Source organism: Cucumis sativus, chromosome 3 (genome assembly GCF_000004075.3).
Source record: "Cucumis sativus cultivar 9930 chromosome 3, Cucumber_9930_V3, whole genome shotgun sequence".
Taxonomy (NCBI): domain Eukaryota; kingdom Viridiplantae; phylum Streptophyta; class Magnoliopsida; order Cucurbitales; family Cucurbitaceae; genus Cucumis; species Cucumis sativus.
The window spans coordinates 12,456,389-12,477,149 of record NC_026657.2 but is presented as its reverse complement, the minus strand read 5'-3'; the positions used below and the strand labels follow the sequence as shown (position 1 = coordinate 12,477,149).

The window sequence follows — 20,761 nt, the reverse complement described above, 5'->3', positions numbered from 1 at the left end:
CGTTAATCAACTTCCTTTTCTCTACATTTTCATCTATTTTCTTCCATTAACTTCCACTACTCTTCACCTCCCTTTTCTTTTTCCTATATTCTTATCTTTAACCATTTTCAACATTACATATTCCTACAATCATATATCGTATTTCTATACTTTGTGCACACAATTTCATGCCTTTCTATTTTTTGTTTCGACCAACACATCAATTCATACTGATTTAAGATGGTATTGCAACAAATGCATCTTATCAGCTATTATGTGTTCATATATATATATATATATATGAGTCAAAGAACGTTAGATCATGTAATATTAAATACTAACTTATACATCAAATGCAAAACTCATCTAACCCATGATTTGTCGTTTGATAGTCCTATAATTACGAGGTTATCGAATTTTAAATTTGTTACTTTTGAAATCTAGAAAATGTAGTAACATTGACTTTATTATCATAATTATTTTTAATTATTTTTGCAACGGCCCCATAAATAAACCATATTAATTCTTTTATTTAGTCCTTCGAGGGCATAGGGCAAGGATATTGTTCAACATTATAATAATCTTCTTTTCATATAAAGAATACTATTTTGTACTCCCTAATTAATTATAATCAACGCTATTTCAAAACTTTCTATTTAATACTGTGTTTATATATTATTTGAAATTTATCATTTTTTTATTGTCTTTTATAGTGTTTATTATTTTTTTTCTCGAGCTAAAGTAGTTTGTACCTTAAATACATACCATTATAACTCGATTACAACAATATAAGATTATGATAACTAACTCTTTCTTCCAAACACAATTTAGAGTTAACACCAAATATGAATGTCATTTATCAAATCTTTATACTTTTCTTAAAAAAACCATTCAACGGTAAATAAATATATATAAGAAAAGCAGATAGTCAAACCTAGCTAGATTTTGCCATAGATACTCTATAAAAGGGAGTGTAATTTTTTAAACAATTTACTATTTTTTCTAATTAAGAAAAGAATTGCATAGTTAAAACACATGTAATGTGGTCTATTGTTCACTAGATTTGCCTTTCAGATAAGTTTTTGGTTCCAACCATTGACGTATTCAAACAACATTTGGAAAAATTAAAACATATAGTCTTCAACTTGAAAATTAGGGATGGAATTGCTCGTAAGTTCTGATAATAGGTGCCATGAAATGTCAGTGAGGAAAACAGCTGGACCACACAAAAAGTATAGCAATGGAATAAAGACCTGTTTTCTTCGCTAGGGTTTAGTTCTTTCAACCTCAAAAGTACATGCATGAAGGTCCTGAGAAGACGATGGTATTGCTCAAATTATGTCAACCAACAATTGCAACGCAATGATGGAAGGCCTTCCTTAATTTGTTACTTTATACATTCATTTCAAAACCAAATTGATTAAAGTAAAATTACATTAAAAGGGTAAAACTAAATATTGATTAATTACGAGTCAATAAAAGAATGTTTTCAAAATCATTTTGGATATGACAAAAAATGACCTTAACTATTTTAAATCACTAACAAATGTAATAAAATAACTTGTTTTAGGGAATGACAATTTTTTGACCTCTTAAAATAGAATACATGATTTAGAAAGGTTTTTAAGGGGGAAAAGACTTTTTTAATGTGCCACGTTAGTCAAATAAAGGAATAAAAGCTCTTCTTCCTCTTTTTTTTTTTGTTTAAATTTCTGAGTCAAAAGAGTAGATGTTTTAATTTATTTTTTTATTTTTGGAAACCGAAAAGAAATTAAAAGATTAATTTGAAGGAAAAAAAATGTTTTTAACTTTTAACTAACATGCTTAACTGGACAGTTTGGTGTTAGATTAAAGCGGCTTATTTATAAATTTAGATTTTATCAATCATGTAAAAAAGATCCTTCTTCTAAATTGTCTCAGTCCATGACCTTTTTTCTTTTATCAGGATTGAGTATGTACACACACATTATATTTATTTTATAGGTTCAATATTCTTTTATTTCTTTTTTTGGGAAACTCTTTCCTTTTGTGTGTGGTTTAGAGGAAATGGTAGAGGACAAAGGGAATATAAATTAGTGTATAAATGGAAGAGGAAATATAATAAGAAAGGCATTCTCACTTCAAATAATCAACCAATATCCATCCTCTGTCTAAAAACCTTTCTAGGGTTTTTATAATTTCTTCCATTTTCCTTTTATCTCATTTTCCCCACTTCTGTTTTTGGCTCAAAATCACTTCTTTCTGTGTTGGGAGGCCTCTTTTTTCTTTTCTTTTCTTTTTTTCCCCATTTTTAAACCAAAAATCAAATCTTTCTTTTTCTAGGGTTTCTGGGTTTTGAGTTTTTTAAAATAATTTTTGTTGCCTTTTATAGTTATTTCTTCCTTCCCTTGTTTGGTAAAGATGTATGCATAGATCCATTATAATTTTCTAGATTTTGATTTGTGAATTTAAAAAGTAGAAAAAGAAAAAAATTAGCTAATAATAAAATAGAAAATGGTGAGAGGAAAAGTAGAAATGAAAAGGATAGAAAATGCAACAAGTAGACAAGTAACATTCTCAAAGCGTCGAAATGGAGTATTGAAGAAAGCTTATGAACTATCTGTGCTGTGTGATGCTGAAATTGCCGTCATTATTTTCTCACAGAAAGGTCGTCTCTATGAATTTGCAAGCTCTGAGTATGTTTTTCTTTTCTATTTTCTCTTCTTCTTTTTTTTTTCAGTTTATTAATAAATAAATGGTTTGGTTGGTAGGTTTGAAGCTATTCTATATCCACTTTCCACTTCTTTCTTAATTAAACCTACTTCCTTTGCTATAGTTTATTAAATTATTTGTACTTTTTTTTGGTGATCTTTGAAGATTTTCCGGAAATTTTAATGTTCAGTAGAGTTAATTATTTGGTAAACTTTAGATAGTGATTGACTGATTGGTGCCCAAGTTCGAAACTTGAAGCTTGGGGGTAGATTTGTGAGAGTTATGTAACCTGTATTTTGTGTGTTATTTATTTTCTAAGAAGATCAATATTGAGGAATACTCGGATATCTTAACCAGATGTTTAGCACCCTCATCCCATCTGAATATTCTGAGTTTTGGCAATTTTTTGTTTTTGGTGATAGAAACAACTTTGTTCATCCATATTTAACAGTCTGTCTCAAAACGACAACTATGATTAATGTTGATGGTATTAATTGACTGAAGTAGTTAATGAGAAAATAAAAATTAGGAGAAATTAAATTAAATATATTCTACTTTGGAAAATATCGATATTTTGACTAAATTTACTTAGCTCATCCATAGCACTCTCTTCGTACCCGTAGTCTAAAAGTAGATGTTATTGATAACAAAAAAAAGGATGTATATAGGCGCGTTAAAGGGAGAGGTAGATGAAAACACCAATTCAGGGTGAGGGTGGAAGTATCGCAATAACAAAACAAAGATTAGATTTCAGGCACCTGCTAGTATTGGCAAGAGAGAGCTTCGAGATCAGGAGAATATAGTTGTCTTTGAGTTAACAACGTTGAGAATATCTTCTAATTATTTCTTTAGTCAGGATTAATATCTTTTCTAATAATGATGTCTCAATCTCTTGTTTCTTGTTTCTCTAAAAAAATTGGGTGGCTATCTATTCTTGAAAGGGTTTAAGGATTTCTTCGCTTGCTTAAAGAAATTGATCATTTATGCACTGTTGTTTTCTTGTATGATTTGAGAAGTAAATGATCCTTTCCCTAGGCTAATTAACAATGAAATACAGTTTATATTTTTTATCTCTTAAAAATATTATTGTGAATTTAACATGAATATAAGCTTTTTTTAGTTCGACGGTAGAATGCAAGACTGAATCATAAGCTTTTTGGATTGTAAGGGATGCCTTAGTTGTCAGAGATTAATTGATATAGCAAAAGCTATATTGTTAGTAGATACAGATATGTTTTATTCAAGAGATCAAAATTTCAAACTAACACGTTTTTTAAGTTCTTGGGTTATATTTATTTATTTATTTTGAATTGTAGAGAAAATATAAGCATGATCATAGAGTTGAATTTATAGGTAAGTGTATTTATGTGATTATATAAAGGCAGTAAAACAAAGAAATAAAAGGAGTGAATAGTGAAGTTGGTAGTCCTATTAACTATACACATTAGGAGCGTATTGGAGTGAAGGGAGGAATACATAAACCTTTTATTTGTTTAGTTACCTTTTTCAAGTACTTGTGATGTCTAATAATGAGTGGACAGAGTGAATAGCGCAGTGCAATAAGGATAAGTATTATGAAAATGAAGAAAATAACTTTATGTTAAAAGTAAGTTGGTTCTATTTACAGCTTTAAAACTTATTCCCAAGTACACATTTTAATTTGTTGTGCTTTCCGATTATTATTATTATTGTGGTTTCACAGGATGCCAAAGATTATGGACCGCTATCGCAAATGTACTAAAGATGCCAAAAATAATGACACTAAATTTGATAGACAGCTCTTACAGGTCTGTTTGGTCTCTCAATTTTAAAAATCTATATTCTCATTACTATGATATATAAAATAGATTTATTTAGTTTATATTTTTCATCCTTAAAATTTTATAAATATATAAGTTTAGAAACTAAACAGTGTTATGATTTTTCTTTCAAAACTTTTGTTTACTAAAATAAAAACCATAGGTTTGGAACCTAATTTTTGCTTTTTTTTAAAAAAAACAAAACAAAAGTAATTTACTTACCAAACATACTTGCTTTTTAAAAATTAATTTTTTTTTAAAAAAAAGAGAAAATAAATGGATTATAAATAAACCCTAGGCATTCAATATCTTGAATAATGTCTGTTAAATGAAAATATAATGTATGACACAGATTTTTACTTCTCACTTCTTAGTTTAGACAATAACGTGGGTTCCTTGAATTCATGGTTCATTTGATCTCCATTTTTATTTAGCAATTAAGGCTTGAGGTTGAAAGCATTAATAAGCAGATGGAGTTGATGCGACTTTCTCACAGGTAATTTTTTATTCATTTCATTTCCTTTCTTTACCAATATGGAATAATGTGTGTTTATAATTATATATATATAGGAAGCTGTTGGGTTATGGACTGGATAATTGTTCCCTTGATGAACTTGAAGTACTTGATGCTCAGCTTCAACGAAGCCTCTTCCAAATTAGGGCTAGAAAGGTACATGTGTAAACAACTTTATAGGTTTTAAATTAATTATAAATTCACTCTCCCTAACTTTCTAAATTACAAAAATGATATATACATATATAACTTTCTTATATGCCTTTCAATTTCAATTGAATGTACTAGACAGTATTGAAAGGTAGAGACTTGTTTAAGAGATGTATTAGACACTAAAGTTGAAATAACTAACTAAATAAATATTATGATTTTCAAGACTTAAGTAGTTTGTAATTTAATCATATACAAATTATTTACTCAAACTTTATTTTTGTTCTAGATTTCAATTTTTTTTCTTCATTATTGGAAAACATAATATTAAGCTTGAAATTGGGGTGTTTTGTAGGCTCAATTATACAATGAGCAGATACAACAACTACAAGAAAAGGTAAAAAAATAGAAATGTCTTTAATAATGTTATAATATTTGGTTTTACTATAATTATTATAACACATAATTTTTGTCCAATTCAGGAAAAACTCCTTTTGGAAGAAAACAGGATTTTGTCTTTAAAGGTGAATACGTTTTAACTCCTCGACTTCGTTTTATTTATTTGAGGAAAAAAAAAACCCTTTTATCTTTAAGTTATACATATAGTTTGCTGTGCTTTACAATCTCACATTTCAATAATGCTTCATTTTAACACTCACCCCTGAAAAACTAAAATATATAAATAAAAATAAAAGAATACCGAAAGTCAGATTCGGTTAATCTTTCTTAGTCCATTCATGGTTGATTTCCGGCGAAGATCCATCTGTTTCGCCCTCTACTTCCTCGGCAGTTATTTGCTCTCAAAACAAAATGGTTATAAAATATATATCCAACCAAGAACTCAACCAACATTTTTGTATTGACAAATATTTATAAGTATCTTAAGCTTGAGACAAAAGACACACCGTAGTTATGGTACAGGTCTATTGGCCACTTTTGACATTCAGTTGAAAGTAGGCGGCGGCCAGTTGATTTTTGGGGGAAATTTTTCTTGAAATAGGGTGGGATTCTTTCCAAAGATGCCCCGACCGCCGAGGGGACGGTGGGGGAGGGAGTGAGTTTGTGGTGGGTCTCCGTCGTCCGCCGGTATCCTGTTTTGGTCGATGAGTGGGCTAAGAAGATGAACGGAATCTGTTGGGTTTTAGTTAAATATTTATTTTTTAAAATAATTAATATTTCTCCTATAAATATTAAAATAACCACATCATCAATATATTTTTGTTTAAAACTAATTAAATCATCATTTTAGTCAACCTTCTATTAAGTCATTAATGGTTTGATTTTCTTATTTTAAGTACTAATATTAAGCATTATTAAAATCTTAGAAACAAATGTTAAAATTTAAAACCTAAGCACCAAATAGATAAAGACCAAACAGGTACTTTTTCTTATTTTATTTTATTTATTTTTGTTTTTGCATGTTTTGATATGTTTTGTTTAAATGTTGAGTTAATTATCTGCAGTTATTAGACGGAGGAAAATACTTGTAAACTATAAAAATTAAGTTGGATTTCAAAAGAAAACACAAAGGAAAAAAAAAAACGTTTTAAATTTGAAAACCTGTGTTCGGAATATATTGATCAGTGAAATGAAATTTACTAAATTTTGATACATTTGTGATTATAATATATGAAAAAGGAAGCTTTCAATTTTTACTTATAACTTCTAAGTATAGCAAATAAGTACGATACCAATTCTGCACTAAATAAGTAAAGTTGTGTTGTTTTAGATAAGCCTAGGTTAATTGTCCAAATTAAATGCACAATGCATAATATTTCTGACCTTACCTCTACTTTTATTTTATTCATTAATAAAATGAGTTGTATTTTGGGTGATTATATTTCACACCATTTTAGGGAAAATAAATTTAATATATAACAATATTTTAAATAAATTGTAAATACAGTAACGTATAACAGATAAACTTCTATTACGATAAACTTGTGTGATTTATTAACGATTAAACCAATTTTTACATTATAGTGCATTAGTTATAAACTTTAGTAGTGGTTAGATTTTGACGAATTTTGTTATATTTTTAAAATTTTAAAAATATTCTTATATATTTAGTTATTTTAAATTTAATTGTTATTTTTTTAATTTTAGATAATAAGTTCAAAAGATGTGAAGGTAAAAACAATATTAGAGATCAAACGAAAATTTAGATTTTTTTAAAAAACTAAATTGTTAGAAGTCTATTAGTAAATTTTACTATTTTCTAATTTTTATAAAAAGATTTCTATATATTTAATTTTTATTCTTTGAAAAAGAACACAATCAAATTCTCCTTAATCACAAATATTAAATATTAGTTGAAAATGTCATCAATATATGTCAAAATTGTTTAAATAATCTATAGTAACTAATTTAAATTTTTGATTTTGTTTCTAAAAATTAAGCTTAGGATACTATTTCAATTATTAACTTTTTTCTTAATTGTTATCTACATTTTATTCATAGATTAGAAAATTAAATCAAATTTGAAAACTATATATATATATATATAAAAGTAGCATTCAAAGTTTTATAACTTTTGTGTGAAAAAGATTCTTAATAACTAAATTGGCTTGTATGGATTTGTTGAAAAGAATAAAAGGTTTTTTCTTTTTTTTTTTCATTTTTTAAACAATTATACATTTATTTATAAAGAATTGGAGTAAAAATTTAAGAGTGTACAGATATATATATATATACATTCCCTCTGTTTGTGCATTAAAGAAATGGGTTTATTTGAATATATAATTATTTAATTCTTATATTTATACAGAAATTGTCCAGTGATTCCCCTCAACGGTCACAAATTTTCATCTTTTAATAGTTTTAATCGTTATTCAAAACAATCATATTGAGTGTTAATTAGTCTTTAAATTTCAAAATTTATGACTGATAACACCTTCAGCTTTTATTTTTATTATTTTTTGAAAGAATAAGTCATAAAACACTTTTATATTATCATATTGATGAAGAAAATGGTGTCTTTAAAGATGTTCATTAAATTCGTAAAACAAATGACCTATGGGAATCATGGTTGAATGTGGAATGGGACAGAAAATATTTGAGAAGATTGGGAATGGAGGATGGAGTTAGGGACACTTTTCTCCCCAATACCTAAACAGGTATAGAATGTGTTCTCCATCCTCGATCCTTCCTACACCCCCTTCATTCAATATGTTGCTTTTATTTAAATAATAAATTCAATTTGACTAACCCATTTAATTTATAAGTAAGATTAAAATTAAATTGTTTTAATTAATTGGAAATTAATTTTGTTATAATCAAATCACATAAATCAACCATGTGAGTGTTTTTTTCACGACCTTGATCTCCTAGAACAAGGACGTTTGTTTGAAGTTGTTTTTGAAAAGTTGAGTGGGTAATTATTGTAGTAATTAGGTGAATTGATATGAATAACGAAGTGAGAAAAAGTTAATACAAATAACGATGTTAGAAATGTAAGAACATGCATAACTAGGTAATGAATCTTTTTAAGTGTTGGTGTACTTAAAAAATGTGTAAGTATTTTTTATCCACATAACTCAATTACATGACGTCGGTTGCTAAATGCCTCTTTCATGTTTTGACCTTGTGACATCTTTAAAGAGATGTTTGGGGTTAAAATATGAATAGTGGGGAGTAGGGAGTAAGAGTTATGAAGTTTAGGTAGTTTTGAACTTTTGGGATCCATAATATAAGGAGTTGATAAGATATAAAATTGATTTTTTTAGTAGTGAAACTTGTGAACACTCTTGAGTCCTACAAAGAGTATGACTCATGCTTGGAAACTCATTAAGCCAAACATATCCTTAGTGTTCTATGAAAGTGAGGTTTTTAGGAATTCTTTAAACTTAACTATAATATATATTGTATTCTTACTATTCAAGTTTAAACAAGGTTTTACATTTCTCAACAATAAAACCAACAAGCATTTTCTAAATCTAAAAGGTGAACTCAAAGTTATATCAATAAGTAGCCATAAAACTAGTACGACTAATGCTAAGTTAGAGAATTGGTTCTCTTTTGCTATATATATGAAAATATAAAAGTACTCTGGTAGTTCGACTACCAAATCAGTTCATGTTACCAATATGAAATTAAACTTATCATAGTGTTTTTAATATTATTTGTTACTCCAAACCGATAATTTTAATTTTAATAATCTTATCGCAGGCAGCAGTTAAAGGTGGTGCCGCCACGCACGGTTGTCGGAGTAGCTCAAGTTCATTAGTCAACACCCAATTGTCAATTTGATCGCGCGGGCGTGCCATAATTTATTCAATGTTACCCATATGTAAAAGAAAAATAAGTTTCATTATATTATATAATATAGTTTATAATTCATTTTATTTCCCTTGTAATTCCGATTTTTAATTGTTCATGCCACCAATAAACATCTTCTAAATTTACGTAATTTTATATTAGGACTTGTTTTTTTAATTATTAAAACTTTCATATTACAGCAAGTTTTCTAGTGGCTGAAAAGTTTCAATTGTATTTTGGATATAGATATGTGATATGTGTGTATATATATATTATAATGAATCTAATAGAACTGAATTTTGTGTGTTATTAGAGTAAGTGACCAACCAATTTGAAATAGCCTTTTAAAAATGGGAAAAAATAAATTAGAATATCAACGACTCATTTGGCAATCCCTTAATTTTTTATTTTTAGTTTTTAAATCCATTAATAACGACAGGTTCATTAAAAAAAAAAAAAAAACTTAAAAACAGAGTTTTAAATAAAGACAAGTTCAATTTTATTTTAAAATTAGGTCCATGATTTAAAAAAAAAAAAACTGATTAAATAGATGGAATAATTACAATAGTATAACAAAAATAAAAGCTTAGAGGCATCTAATGAAGGCAAGGTTTGGTAGTCAACCATCTTTTTTCTTCATTAGTCCTCTTAAAAGATTGAAATTTAAGAAATTGCAATAATATTTGTGATTTATGTAGCTGTTTCTTAAGAAAATGCAATATGTTGTGTATTAGTTGGTATGTAATCTTTGAGGGGTTATGTATTTTGTTTTTAAATTAATGGATGAAACATTTAAGAGGATTTGATTATTATAGATGGACCAAAAGTTTAGTACTATATTACACAAATTTTAGAAATGATGTCTTTGGGCCTTTACAGGGCTTGAGAAATTCTTACCATATAGAAGAGAGCAATACCAATTTGTGTGCCCAACAAGGGTTTTGAATAATCGATGTGTTTGGAAGAGAGAGAGAGAGAGCAAAACAAAATGAAACATCTTTTAAAGTTTGGAAAAAGAAAATGCTCCATTATTCAAACATCAATGATTGTGTTTTATTTAAGAATTCAACATCAAACTTGGCATTCCCCTCTATCCCATATATCCAAAGAGTTGCTGACAATAGAAGAAGAATATTAATAATGGAGAAATGGAAAACACCTCTCTCTCTCTCTCTCTTAATAATGGTACAGTGGTCTGATTGAACAAGGTTATGGAACAAGAAGGGGGCCTCCCTACCATTTCTCTCATATGTATCACATCTCCAATAGTAAACATTTTGTGGCCTTGTGCATATCATATTGGAAAATGATTTTTTAATTTTTTTTTAAGAGTATTTAAATATAAGAGAAGCATGTGTTGATGTCAAAATCCTAAGTAGAAAAAAAGAGTATTGCTTTTATATATGACTTTCAAAACAAAAAAAAAATATATACATCATTGTGATGAATTTAATGCATAAGTTAGAGAGTGAAAGTTATCTATAGAGTTTTAGAGAAACATTAGAATACCCTTTATATCCATTCGATCATTGATAATTTACGATGGTATCAGAGCAGACTGTTTCAGGATGTTTTGAGTTTAAGTTCCTGCAATATATTTGATGATTCTTCTTCATATTTCAAGCCTACAATGGAGGGAAAGTGTTAGATATTAAATTTACTTTTATACTTAAAAGCTTAAGTTTTTTTGATCGATTGATGATTTAATATCCACCTAGGCCCATTTTGATCATAAGATGATATTTTTGGGCTAAGGCAATGTGCAACTCTATTAGGCATGTGGTTAGGCTCGGCCAATGATCAAGCAAGGTTAATCGAACTCTTTCTCTAAGACATTATTTCTTTTTTGGCCATATTACTTCTATATTTTGATTTTATGTTGATTATATCTTATAATCCATTCTAGTTTTATTATCCTTTTTTAAGCCGGGGCATGCATGCATGTGCAACCCCATGAGGTAAGTTGTTTATTTTAGTTGTAAGGTGTTATTTTTGGTTGAAATGATATGGTTACTTTGTTGATCCTATCGTTTATGTTTGGGTTTTATGTGAATTATGCCATATATATTCTAAAATTATCCCAGAAAATATGTATGTCTCCAAATTTGAACAATCTAGAGAGTTGGGGAAAATGATATTAGAAGAGTGAAAAAAGGAAAAGAAAGTGTAGTGTGATATTAGGGGACATAAGGATGTGTGTGGGTTTAGGGAGTGTTTGTCTGAATGCTATTTAGAGAGCAGGAAGCAGAGAGATATGCATAAAAACAATGGCATCACTGCCAATTCACCATAATCATATGTCCACCCACACCTCAAAATAATAATATATATGTCTCCACCCCTTTCCCCTTAACTTTACAAAACTTTTGAATTTCAAATTTCTTATCTCTCTCTCTCTCTCTATACATTAATTTTCAACTATAGGCAAGGAATATTATTAATTTTTAAAGCAGGGAATCTGCAAAGTTTTCCCCAAAAACTGAATCTCAAACATCACATTGTCATAGAATAATGTGCACAACAATTTTCTTTAATCTTTTTTTATGTAACCTAAGATATATCAAAAATAGCTTCAGTGTTCTTTTCTTTAGCATTTCACTATGTTCATATTATAGGATGAAGTATGGTAATAACATGTGGACTAAGAGGGGTCTAGTTAAAAATAATTATATATAATAACAATATTCAACAAATTGGAATCTAAAATAGTTGGGAGGATCAGTTGATTTTTATTTTTTTGCTAGAGATCAGAGAGTTCTTAAATAATAAAAAAAGAATATGAGAGCTTTATGATATGATATATCCATCTCACTGAATTGATATAATAATAACTCAAAATATATATGGTAATTATAGTATTTTTGAATGAGATACTTTCTTTATTAAGTCCTTTTGAAAAAGGTATATTAAAGTGTTTTTGTAAAACAACTTTTGTATTTCTTTAAAATATTTTCTTGTACAAACTCCTTTTTTTTAAAGTAACTTTAAATTGTAAAAAAAAAGAAAAGAAAAGAAAAAAAGAAACTCATTTTCCCCTATGCAACGAAAAGCCTAAACAATTTAAAAACAATTCATAGAGTTACAATAAGAGTATATATTCTCACCAAGTTTTGAATACATCTTTTTTTCTTGCTAGCTAATTAATCTCTATTGCATTTTAAAGCATTGAATTAGTCATTATAGTTGATCGGTTGCTAATGTAGTTTGTAGATTAATATGTATTTGAACGGTAAAGTATCCTAGTTTGAATAAAAGATAATAAACACGGTAACAAAAAAGAGAGATAAAAAATGGAATAAATATTGTCGTAAGGAGATATTTGAAAAACAATAAATATGGTAGGTTATAATAGTTAGAAAGACCAACAAACTATTATATAATTGGATCCCAAAAATAGTGTGTGATCAACCTTGTGTTATTTTTTTCTTTACTAGAACTCTCTATTTGAGCAAGTTTTTTCCAATAGTATCTCTTTGCCTAAAACATTAGAAGAATGAAAGAAAACGTGATTTGTAAACAGACGTTAGAAAAGACTTCAAAATGGGTGATAATTATTTAAATATATATATTAAACTAGAATTAAAATATCAATACCAAAACTCTTCAAATTATAGATATATCAACGAATATTTTTATATAAAGAAGAAGAATGAAGTATTGAATTGAACGTTATTATAATTATGATACTTTCCTTTAGTTTAGCTTTCCATCATGGGAGTTTTTCTCTATCTCTCATTGTTCACGTCCTTTTTGTTTTGAATGCAATTACTATTGACTTTGAGAGATGAAGAAAATGTTAATTAAAGAATGTGCCAACCTAGTTGAGATGTTCTTGTGTATGTATTAACTATCAATCCTTTTCATATGGTAACTTGTTAAAGAAAAAGAGATGAATAGGATTGAGTTTTGTGTGTGGTCCAATGCAAAGAAACGTATATATATGTGTTTGAAAGTGGGATCCAAACTGAACACTTTACAGGTTTTGCACTGTCCTTAATATCCCTCTTTCTGCCTCCTCATGTCTCATATCCAAACAACTTCCCTTCACATGCATTTCCCTTCCCACACTATAATACAATATTATATATAGATATATATGTATGTATATATTATTCCTTTCCCCTTTAAAATCATATACTTTTTACTATCTTTATCTTACAGTCATTTAATCTTTTTCATACCTTTTCTCATAAAATCTTGTATGGATATGCAACAAATACATAAACCTTTTACTTTTTCCTCTCTCAAACTTTTATTACTGTCAAAGTGATTCCAACCCCTTTCTAAACTATGTATGATTGGAACACTTATTACTATATCTATCAGACTCATTAATAAAAGAGAATGTTTGAAAAATATTTCTCAAAACTATTATGTTTCTTTTTTTAGAATTTGTAAAAAAAAATTACATTGTTTGAAAACTAATTATCAATAATAAGTGAGCTATTCAAGTGCAATATATATAATAAGAATATAATATTTTAGATAAATGAAAACATGTTTTATTTTTTTATTATTAAACATATATGAAAATTAAATTATTTTTAAAACACATATATATAAAACGTTTAAATCTTATTATCAACCTATCAAAGATTAAGAAATAATTAAATTAAAAAAATCTAAGTTTTATACAAAATGAATAAAAAATAATTTTTTTCCAAATATTTTTATATTACGATATTTAGTCCTAAAACTAATTGGCAATAAAAAGAGTAACTCATCAATTTTATAACGAATTGGAGGGAATGTAGGTCTCTTGGTTTTTTTTTATCGTGTAATTCTCAACATCGCAACATGTCCTCTCAAAATGGTGTCTCTTTGGGATCAAACAATTTTGGATCGAATACCCATTTGAGCTTATTGTAACTCTAATACCATATTTGATAATGTGAGGTTCTATTTTAAAACAAAAGTTTTTGGATCAATTGATAATTTAAGATGATAAGAGAGCAAGTGATCTAGGAGAGATCCTATGTTCAAGTTCTTACCGTATCATTTTCTCTCCAATTAAAGTTGATTTTCACTTATAGGATCTTTCTTCTTAATTCAAGTTCACCGGAGGGAAGGAGTGTTAGATATTTAAGAGAAAGAATAAAAGTTAACTAAGAAAATGAAATAAAACTTTAATAATGCAACCATTATTGCTAATAAGGGAAGAAAATGTAAGAATGAGATTTGAAAATTTGTACTTTCACTCACGAAACATTTATATATATATAAACTTTAGAACAATGTAAAAAATTTAAACTACTTCTTGGTTTCTTACAAGTAAATGTAAAAGGGTCCATTTCCATTTAATTATGCAACCAAACCCACTACATACAAAATTGGTAAATCTTAGCACATTAACTTAACAACATTTTCTGGTTGAATTTCATTTATGATCTGATTAACAATAATCAACTATTTTATACGGTTATAGACTAATATATATAAAAATGAAATTAAAAATGGTCTAATGAATGCATTTAATTACTAGACAAACATAAGTAATTAAAATCTGAGTGCATAATTTCTTTAAAGTATATTTCAAATATTTTGAGATGTACTTGAATTGATTATTGTAGGTCCGATCAGTCTACCTAACAATGAATAAGAACAAACTAAAATTAAAAAAAAAAAAAAAAAATGTCAGCTCAATTCAAAGTTGCTCGAGGTTGGATGAGATTCCAAAATCCTTGGCATATTAATTTATCCTTAAAATATAGATTCTATAGATACATCTTTTCTTCGCAAATTAGATTCAAATTCAATTACAACTTCAAGCTAAAATTCGATAAACAAATAAATTTGGTGAACAAATGGACCACCTAATTTTTCCTTTACGTCCTCTCGCATTATGACATAATTAAATACTTTGCATTACCACACACTCCTAATATTACAACAACAAAAAAGAGCTAGCCTAATTAATAGGTTATCTGTGTATATATCATTAAAGCCTTCTATCATATCTTTGGAAATGGAAGGTTTGCATATTAGGATTCAAATCTTTCCCAAAGAAAGAAAGATAATATATACTTTCTCACTTTTGTACCTAATTTGATTAATTAGTTAACAAACAATTTAATTAATTTTTGTTTTTAAACTATATCATTAAACCAAATGAAAGGATAATATGGATCTCCCAATTAGTTCCAGTTTAGAGATCAATTGACTAAATCCAATAAAAACTAAAGTTATATTGAGTTATTAACAAAATATTAAAAGAACAAAGAAACTCACCTCGTCAAAAAGGTTAAAGAATGTGATGGAACACTATAAAAGAAGTATAAATATTTGATTTCATGTCATTTTAATTGGAAGGGTTTTAAATTTGTTACCCTAGTTCATACATAATATTTCTTGAGATTATATGGTTCTTGTAATTGAGATTAAGGGGGACTTTTACATAGTGAAATTTTTAAAAATTAGAGTTAATGCTTGTGTTTTCTGATTTTATTATTGTAAAAAATTTCTTTGAGTTTTCCTAAACACCACACACAACTGTCAAAATGTTGGTATATAAAAGCTTTGAAATTTTAGACAGAATTATTATATTATAATCAATTTGTAAGTTAGTTAAGCAATTGAAAATGGTAATGACATATGAAAATAAGAGACACATTGGAGGCCTCAAATTGAATAAAATAGTTTATGATACAAAAACACAATAAACCATAGAACTATTATTATTATAAATTATTATATAATACAAAACTTTTGCTATACAGACTGCAAAGCCAACCAAGTGTATGTTCACCATCCTATTTTACTTATTCCCTTCACCCATTTCAATTCCCTAGACATATTTTTTTTTATTTAAAAAGTTATGGTTTTTTTTAAAGTTTGAGTGCAGTAAAACTTGGGAGTGAGTGTAAAAAAGTAACCCAAAAAAAAAAGGGTAAATTTAGAGAGAGTACTGAGAAGAAGAACAACAACAGATCATACTTCTGTATGTGTACTTAAAATTCCTGAATTCTAATATTATCACTGCCTTTATATAAATATGCTTCATTTGATCCGCTTTTCTCGCTTCCACTTCAGAATCTCTCTCTTTCTGACATTTTTCTTTTCTCTCTATATAACAAACAATCTTTTATTTCCTTTCTCTTTACTCCAAATTGAAAGAGCTAAGTAAAGAGAGAAAAGTTTTGCTGATTATGGGGAAGCAAAGGTATTGGAGTGGACATGGAACGACTAAGACAACGCCTTCATCTTCCATTAAAAGAGTATTCAAAAATGATTTGGATAATGAAGCTTCTTCTTCTTCGTCTTCTTCTTCTTCTTCAACTTCTGCTGGTTGTATGTGTGCTGTTTTTCAGCTCTTTGATTTTCATCCTTTAAACCACCTCTCTTCTCAATCCTCTGCCTCTCTCAACCAGCAATCCGACCATCGTGTTTCTAAAGGTTCTTCCTTTGCCTCTAAACTTGAAAATATTGGATTTTGAACTATGGGTTGCCTTCCAAAATTTGATTTTGATGAGTTGAGATATGTAAAATTTCAGGTACTGAAGCACCACGGAACAGTTTGGAATCGGAGGAAGAATTACATGTTTCTGATCCATTGCCAAGTAAGACTCCAAAGAAGAAAGAAAATCAAGATGCTCTACATTTTCCAGTAAGTAATTATTTGATCGTTTTCTTAATTAGAAATATATATATTTATTGTATAATATTTTTAAATATTGAATTCAAATGGGTGGCAGAAGGGTATTGTTCAAATCAAAACCAAAAGTAATGGAATGAACAATAATTTGTCAACCGGGAATGACTCTCCAAGCACCAAGACACCAACTTTAGTAGCGAGATTAATGGGTTTGGATATTCTTCCAGAATCCAACTCTAGTCCTTATTCTTCAACCACACCCAAAAGTTCAAAGATGACCACAAAATTAAAAAGTGGGTCTCGTTCTTTACCAGAAACTCCAAGATCATCTTGTGAAAGGAAATCAAATGTGGATAATTATCACCACCGTTTCTCACTTCAAATCCCCAATAATTATGACCATAAAGAGAACAATGCAATTCCAAATCCAAATCCAAATACAAGTAGTACTACTCCAACCCATGCTGCTAAAGAGATAGTAAAGCAAATGAAAGAAAGTGTGAGTAGAAGAAAAGAAGCTGCTCTCATTGATATCACCAATCTTAATTACAATAATACAAGAAGAGATCAAGATATGATCATTAATTACCAAACCAAACCCAAAAACCAAACAAGACAGAGAGTAGTGTTGGAGCCAAAAGTTGAAGCCATTAAAGAAGCTGTGGATTTAGAGACGACCATGAAGGTAAAGAAGCCGAAGGGTGTGAAGACGACGACGACAAAGGTTGCGGTGTCGAAGAAGGGTAATAAGAAAGAGGAGACATTTGTAGTTTCATCAAGAATCACAAAAGCAGCCATTGATGCTCCTCTTAAGAAAACGCCATTGTCCAATCAGCTTTTGAACTTCGGTTCTGTTCCCACTACCATTCTCATCAACAAAAATCCTCCATTTTCCTCATCCATTAAACCAACTCAAATCCAGGTACTTTTTTTTTTTTTTTTTTGTCAATTACAATTATGCATGCGTGGGTCACATCTTCCCCACTTTATAGTATCCTTTTCAAATTAATTGCTTTAATTCTTACTTCATTTTTTAAAATGTTGGCTTTATTATTATAACCATACTCATAACTCAACTGAATGAGTATGAGATTGAAAATGTTTATATCCTCCAGTATATTTATTTGATCATTAATATTGTTTTATTTTATTGCCTGAACTGAAAAAGAAGAGATAGTGGAAATCAAGCTACGCTCATCTTCATATAGATCTTTTTTTGAAAAAAAAAAAAAGAAAAAAAAGGAAAAACAAGGAATTAGAAGCAGAAAAATGGGTAGGTGTACTGAAACATTTTAATATATTTCTTTTATTCTAAAGCTTTCTTCTTCTAAAATGCATCATATATTATTTTTAGAGAATAATTGTATTGAGTAATACTTTAAAAAACAATAATTAATTAATTATAATAAGAAGGTAAATATAAGAAATTAGAGTTGTAGTTTATTATTTTGTAAATTCTTGTGTATTATTATATTATATTTGCAAATATAGTTGGAGGCTCTTATTTTTGAAAGGTTATATATTGAAGGAAAATAATTTAAAATATAATTTTGTTGGCTTGTTTTCTACATTTGGGTTTACAGGCAGCGTGCAAACGGAATCAAGGTACGGATGAGACAAGCGATAAAGAATCAAAACGATACTTCCAATCACCTAACCACCAACACTCCCTCATCCAATTACCACCCAAAAAAGACGGCAACGACCCCAAACATCACATCATAACCACCGTCGCCGCCGCCGCCAATTGTAATGACAGCCATGAGATCACGGCAGAGGTAGATTACGTCAGACAAATACTCCTCCGCCGTAGTACTACTTCCTCTTCAATATACTCCTCCGTTTTCCTCGAAAATGTAAATTACAAAAATGGCCACAATTACAAAATTTCAATTCCCCATAGAAAATTACTGTGCCACTTGGTGGAGGAGTTATTGAAGCCACATCTGGAACTTGGGCCATACTACCGGGAGGCAGGGTCGGGGTGGGCGGAGGTGGGGGAGAAATTGTGTGAGAAAGTGAGGAAAATGCCACGTGCGAAGTGTGAGGTGTTGGAGGACATAGATGGAATAATAGAAAAGGATATGGGCATTGTGGGAATTGGATATGAGGAGGAGGGTGAGGGGATAGTGAAAGAGATCGAGGAGTGGATGGTGGAGGAACTTTTGAAGGAAACGGTGCGTTTTGTGGAGACAGAGATGGCAGGAGAATCACGTGGGAGATGCCACATGGAAGTATTGGGACCCACATAGCTGGGGTGAAGGTGCAGCGTTGGTGTTACACGTGGAATTTGTTGACCCACGAGACAAACACTCCGATTTTTCGCTTATGAAAAGACAGTATTTTTGGCAGAGGAATCCCTGTCCCTTTCCCTTCCCTTCCCCTTCCCCTTCCCCTTCCCCTTCCCTCCATTTTTCTGTACAAATTTTCGTATTTTCTCTTCCATTTCCCCCCAGAAAAATTTGTTTATTTTTATCTAGTGAATTTGAGATAGAGAGGAAAATATTTATATCCTATATCATCAAAATTAATAGTGTAAATTAATATTTTAAATCACTGTTTTATTCATCCCATTCGATTTCTTTTCTTTTCTTTTCTTTTCTTTTCTTTTCTTTTTTGTACATACGAGATAAATATGAGAATAATATTTGAAATAATTAGAATGGGTAATTGTGAACCTATATGTTATAATAATAATAAGAGGAAAAAGAAAAAAAAGAAAGTAACAAAGGCAAGGAAGTTGAATAGATTTTGTTGGGAGGATGTGAGGGAAAAAGAAGTAATAAGAAAGAAGACAATCATTAAAAGATGAGATCATCCTAGCTCTCACATAATTAAATTATTATTGTGCCTTTTCAAGCCAACCGAAAGTCGTAAAGATCTTATAAAATTATATGTGTGTGTGTGTATATATTATATATATATGCTTAATGCAAATGCTGACAACTTCAGACTGTGTATGTGAGAGGGAGAGGGAGAGAGAGAGATTCTTGGACCACCTTTGTGTAGATTGTTTTCTTGTGAGGGTTACCTTGGAAAATATGGACAAGGAATTTCAAAATGTTCATTAGTTTTGGGGATCAAAGTTTTGGTTCTTGTGATCATCTCTTTTCCTATATATATATATTAACTTATCTTGTTTTTGCTTTTTTATAATGTGTTTGAAAATTATGTGTTTTAAACAAAAGATATTTGAGAACTTAGTGATATTATCCAAAGAACAACACATATCTAATAACAGTAATAACAAAAAAATATTTAGTATCATAAAAATAGAATTAGAGATGGTGATAATATTAGCTTTTAAAGTACGAGTGAGATATGCAATCATTTCTTTCAAGCCATAGCTACAATAAAATAGATGCACATATAATGAATCAAAAGATATAACATTGAAATTATCAAAAAAAAAAAAAAAAAACCCGAAAGGAAACGAAGGCAAAGGCTTATTAACTGCATGTTAAACCGACATCTTAGAAAATAAAATCACTTTGTTAATCTAGAAATATAGCTTTTAAAACATTGTTTTTACTGTTCTTTTTTTAAGAAAACTGACTTATAATTTAAAATGGCATCTTAGGAAAATGAATTGATTTATGAGTAGCCAGCTTAGAGGTTATTTAATTAATTAAATTTAAAAGAATATCCTTCTGATGAGGCAAAGTTGATTCATAAAATTTAAAATTCCCGTTGCAAATTTAAACGTTTCCACCTTTGAGTTATATGATATAATTTATGTATTTATTTGTTTAAAGATAGCCTTGGGGTTGATATAAAAAT

The 20,761-nt window shown here is 28.8% G+C and overlaps 2 protein-coding genes across 4 annotated transcripts; both read left to right on the top strand.

Annotated features, from left to right (window-relative positions):
- Positions 1-1,970: 1,970 nt before the first annotated feature.
- On the top strand, positions 1,971-9,593 carry LOC101211542 (MADS-box protein AGL42). 3 transcript variants are annotated; one of them, XM_011652828.2, is made up of 8 exons: positions 1,971-2,654; positions 4,373-4,457; positions 4,904-4,965; positions 5,040-5,139; positions 5,489-5,530; positions 5,616-5,657; positions 8,182-8,249; positions 9,301-9,593. In XM_011652828.2, exons 1-7 carry the CDS (start codon positions 2,473-2,475, stop codon positions 8,218-8,220), a joined length of 552 nt encoding a protein of 183 aa, XP_011651130.1. In that variant the 5' UTR covers positions 1,971-2,472; the 3' UTR covers positions 8,221-8,249; positions 9,301-9,593. The 3 variants fall into 3 exon arrangements, with proteins under 3 accessions (XP_011651130.1, XP_011651129.1, XP_004150307.1); XM_011652827.2 differs by lacking the exon at positions 8,182-8,249 and having other exon boundaries at positions 1,972-2,654; positions 9,305-9,593; XM_004150259.3 differs by lacking the exon at positions 8,182-8,249 and having other exon boundaries at positions 1,977-2,654.
- Positions 9,594-16,365: 6,772 nt separating this feature from the next.
- On the top strand, positions 16,366-19,554 carry LOC101211782 (probable serine/threonine-protein kinase dyrk2). The gene is made up of 4 exons (XM_011652826.2): positions 16,366-16,782; positions 16,881-16,993; positions 17,082-17,903; positions 18,565-19,554. Exons 1-4 carry the CDS (start codon positions 16,536-16,538, stop codon positions 19,231-19,233), a joined length of 1,851 nt encoding a protein of 616 aa, XP_011651128.1. The 5' UTR covers positions 16,366-16,535; the 3' UTR covers positions 19,234-19,554.
- Positions 19,555-20,761: the final 1,207 nt, after the last annotated feature.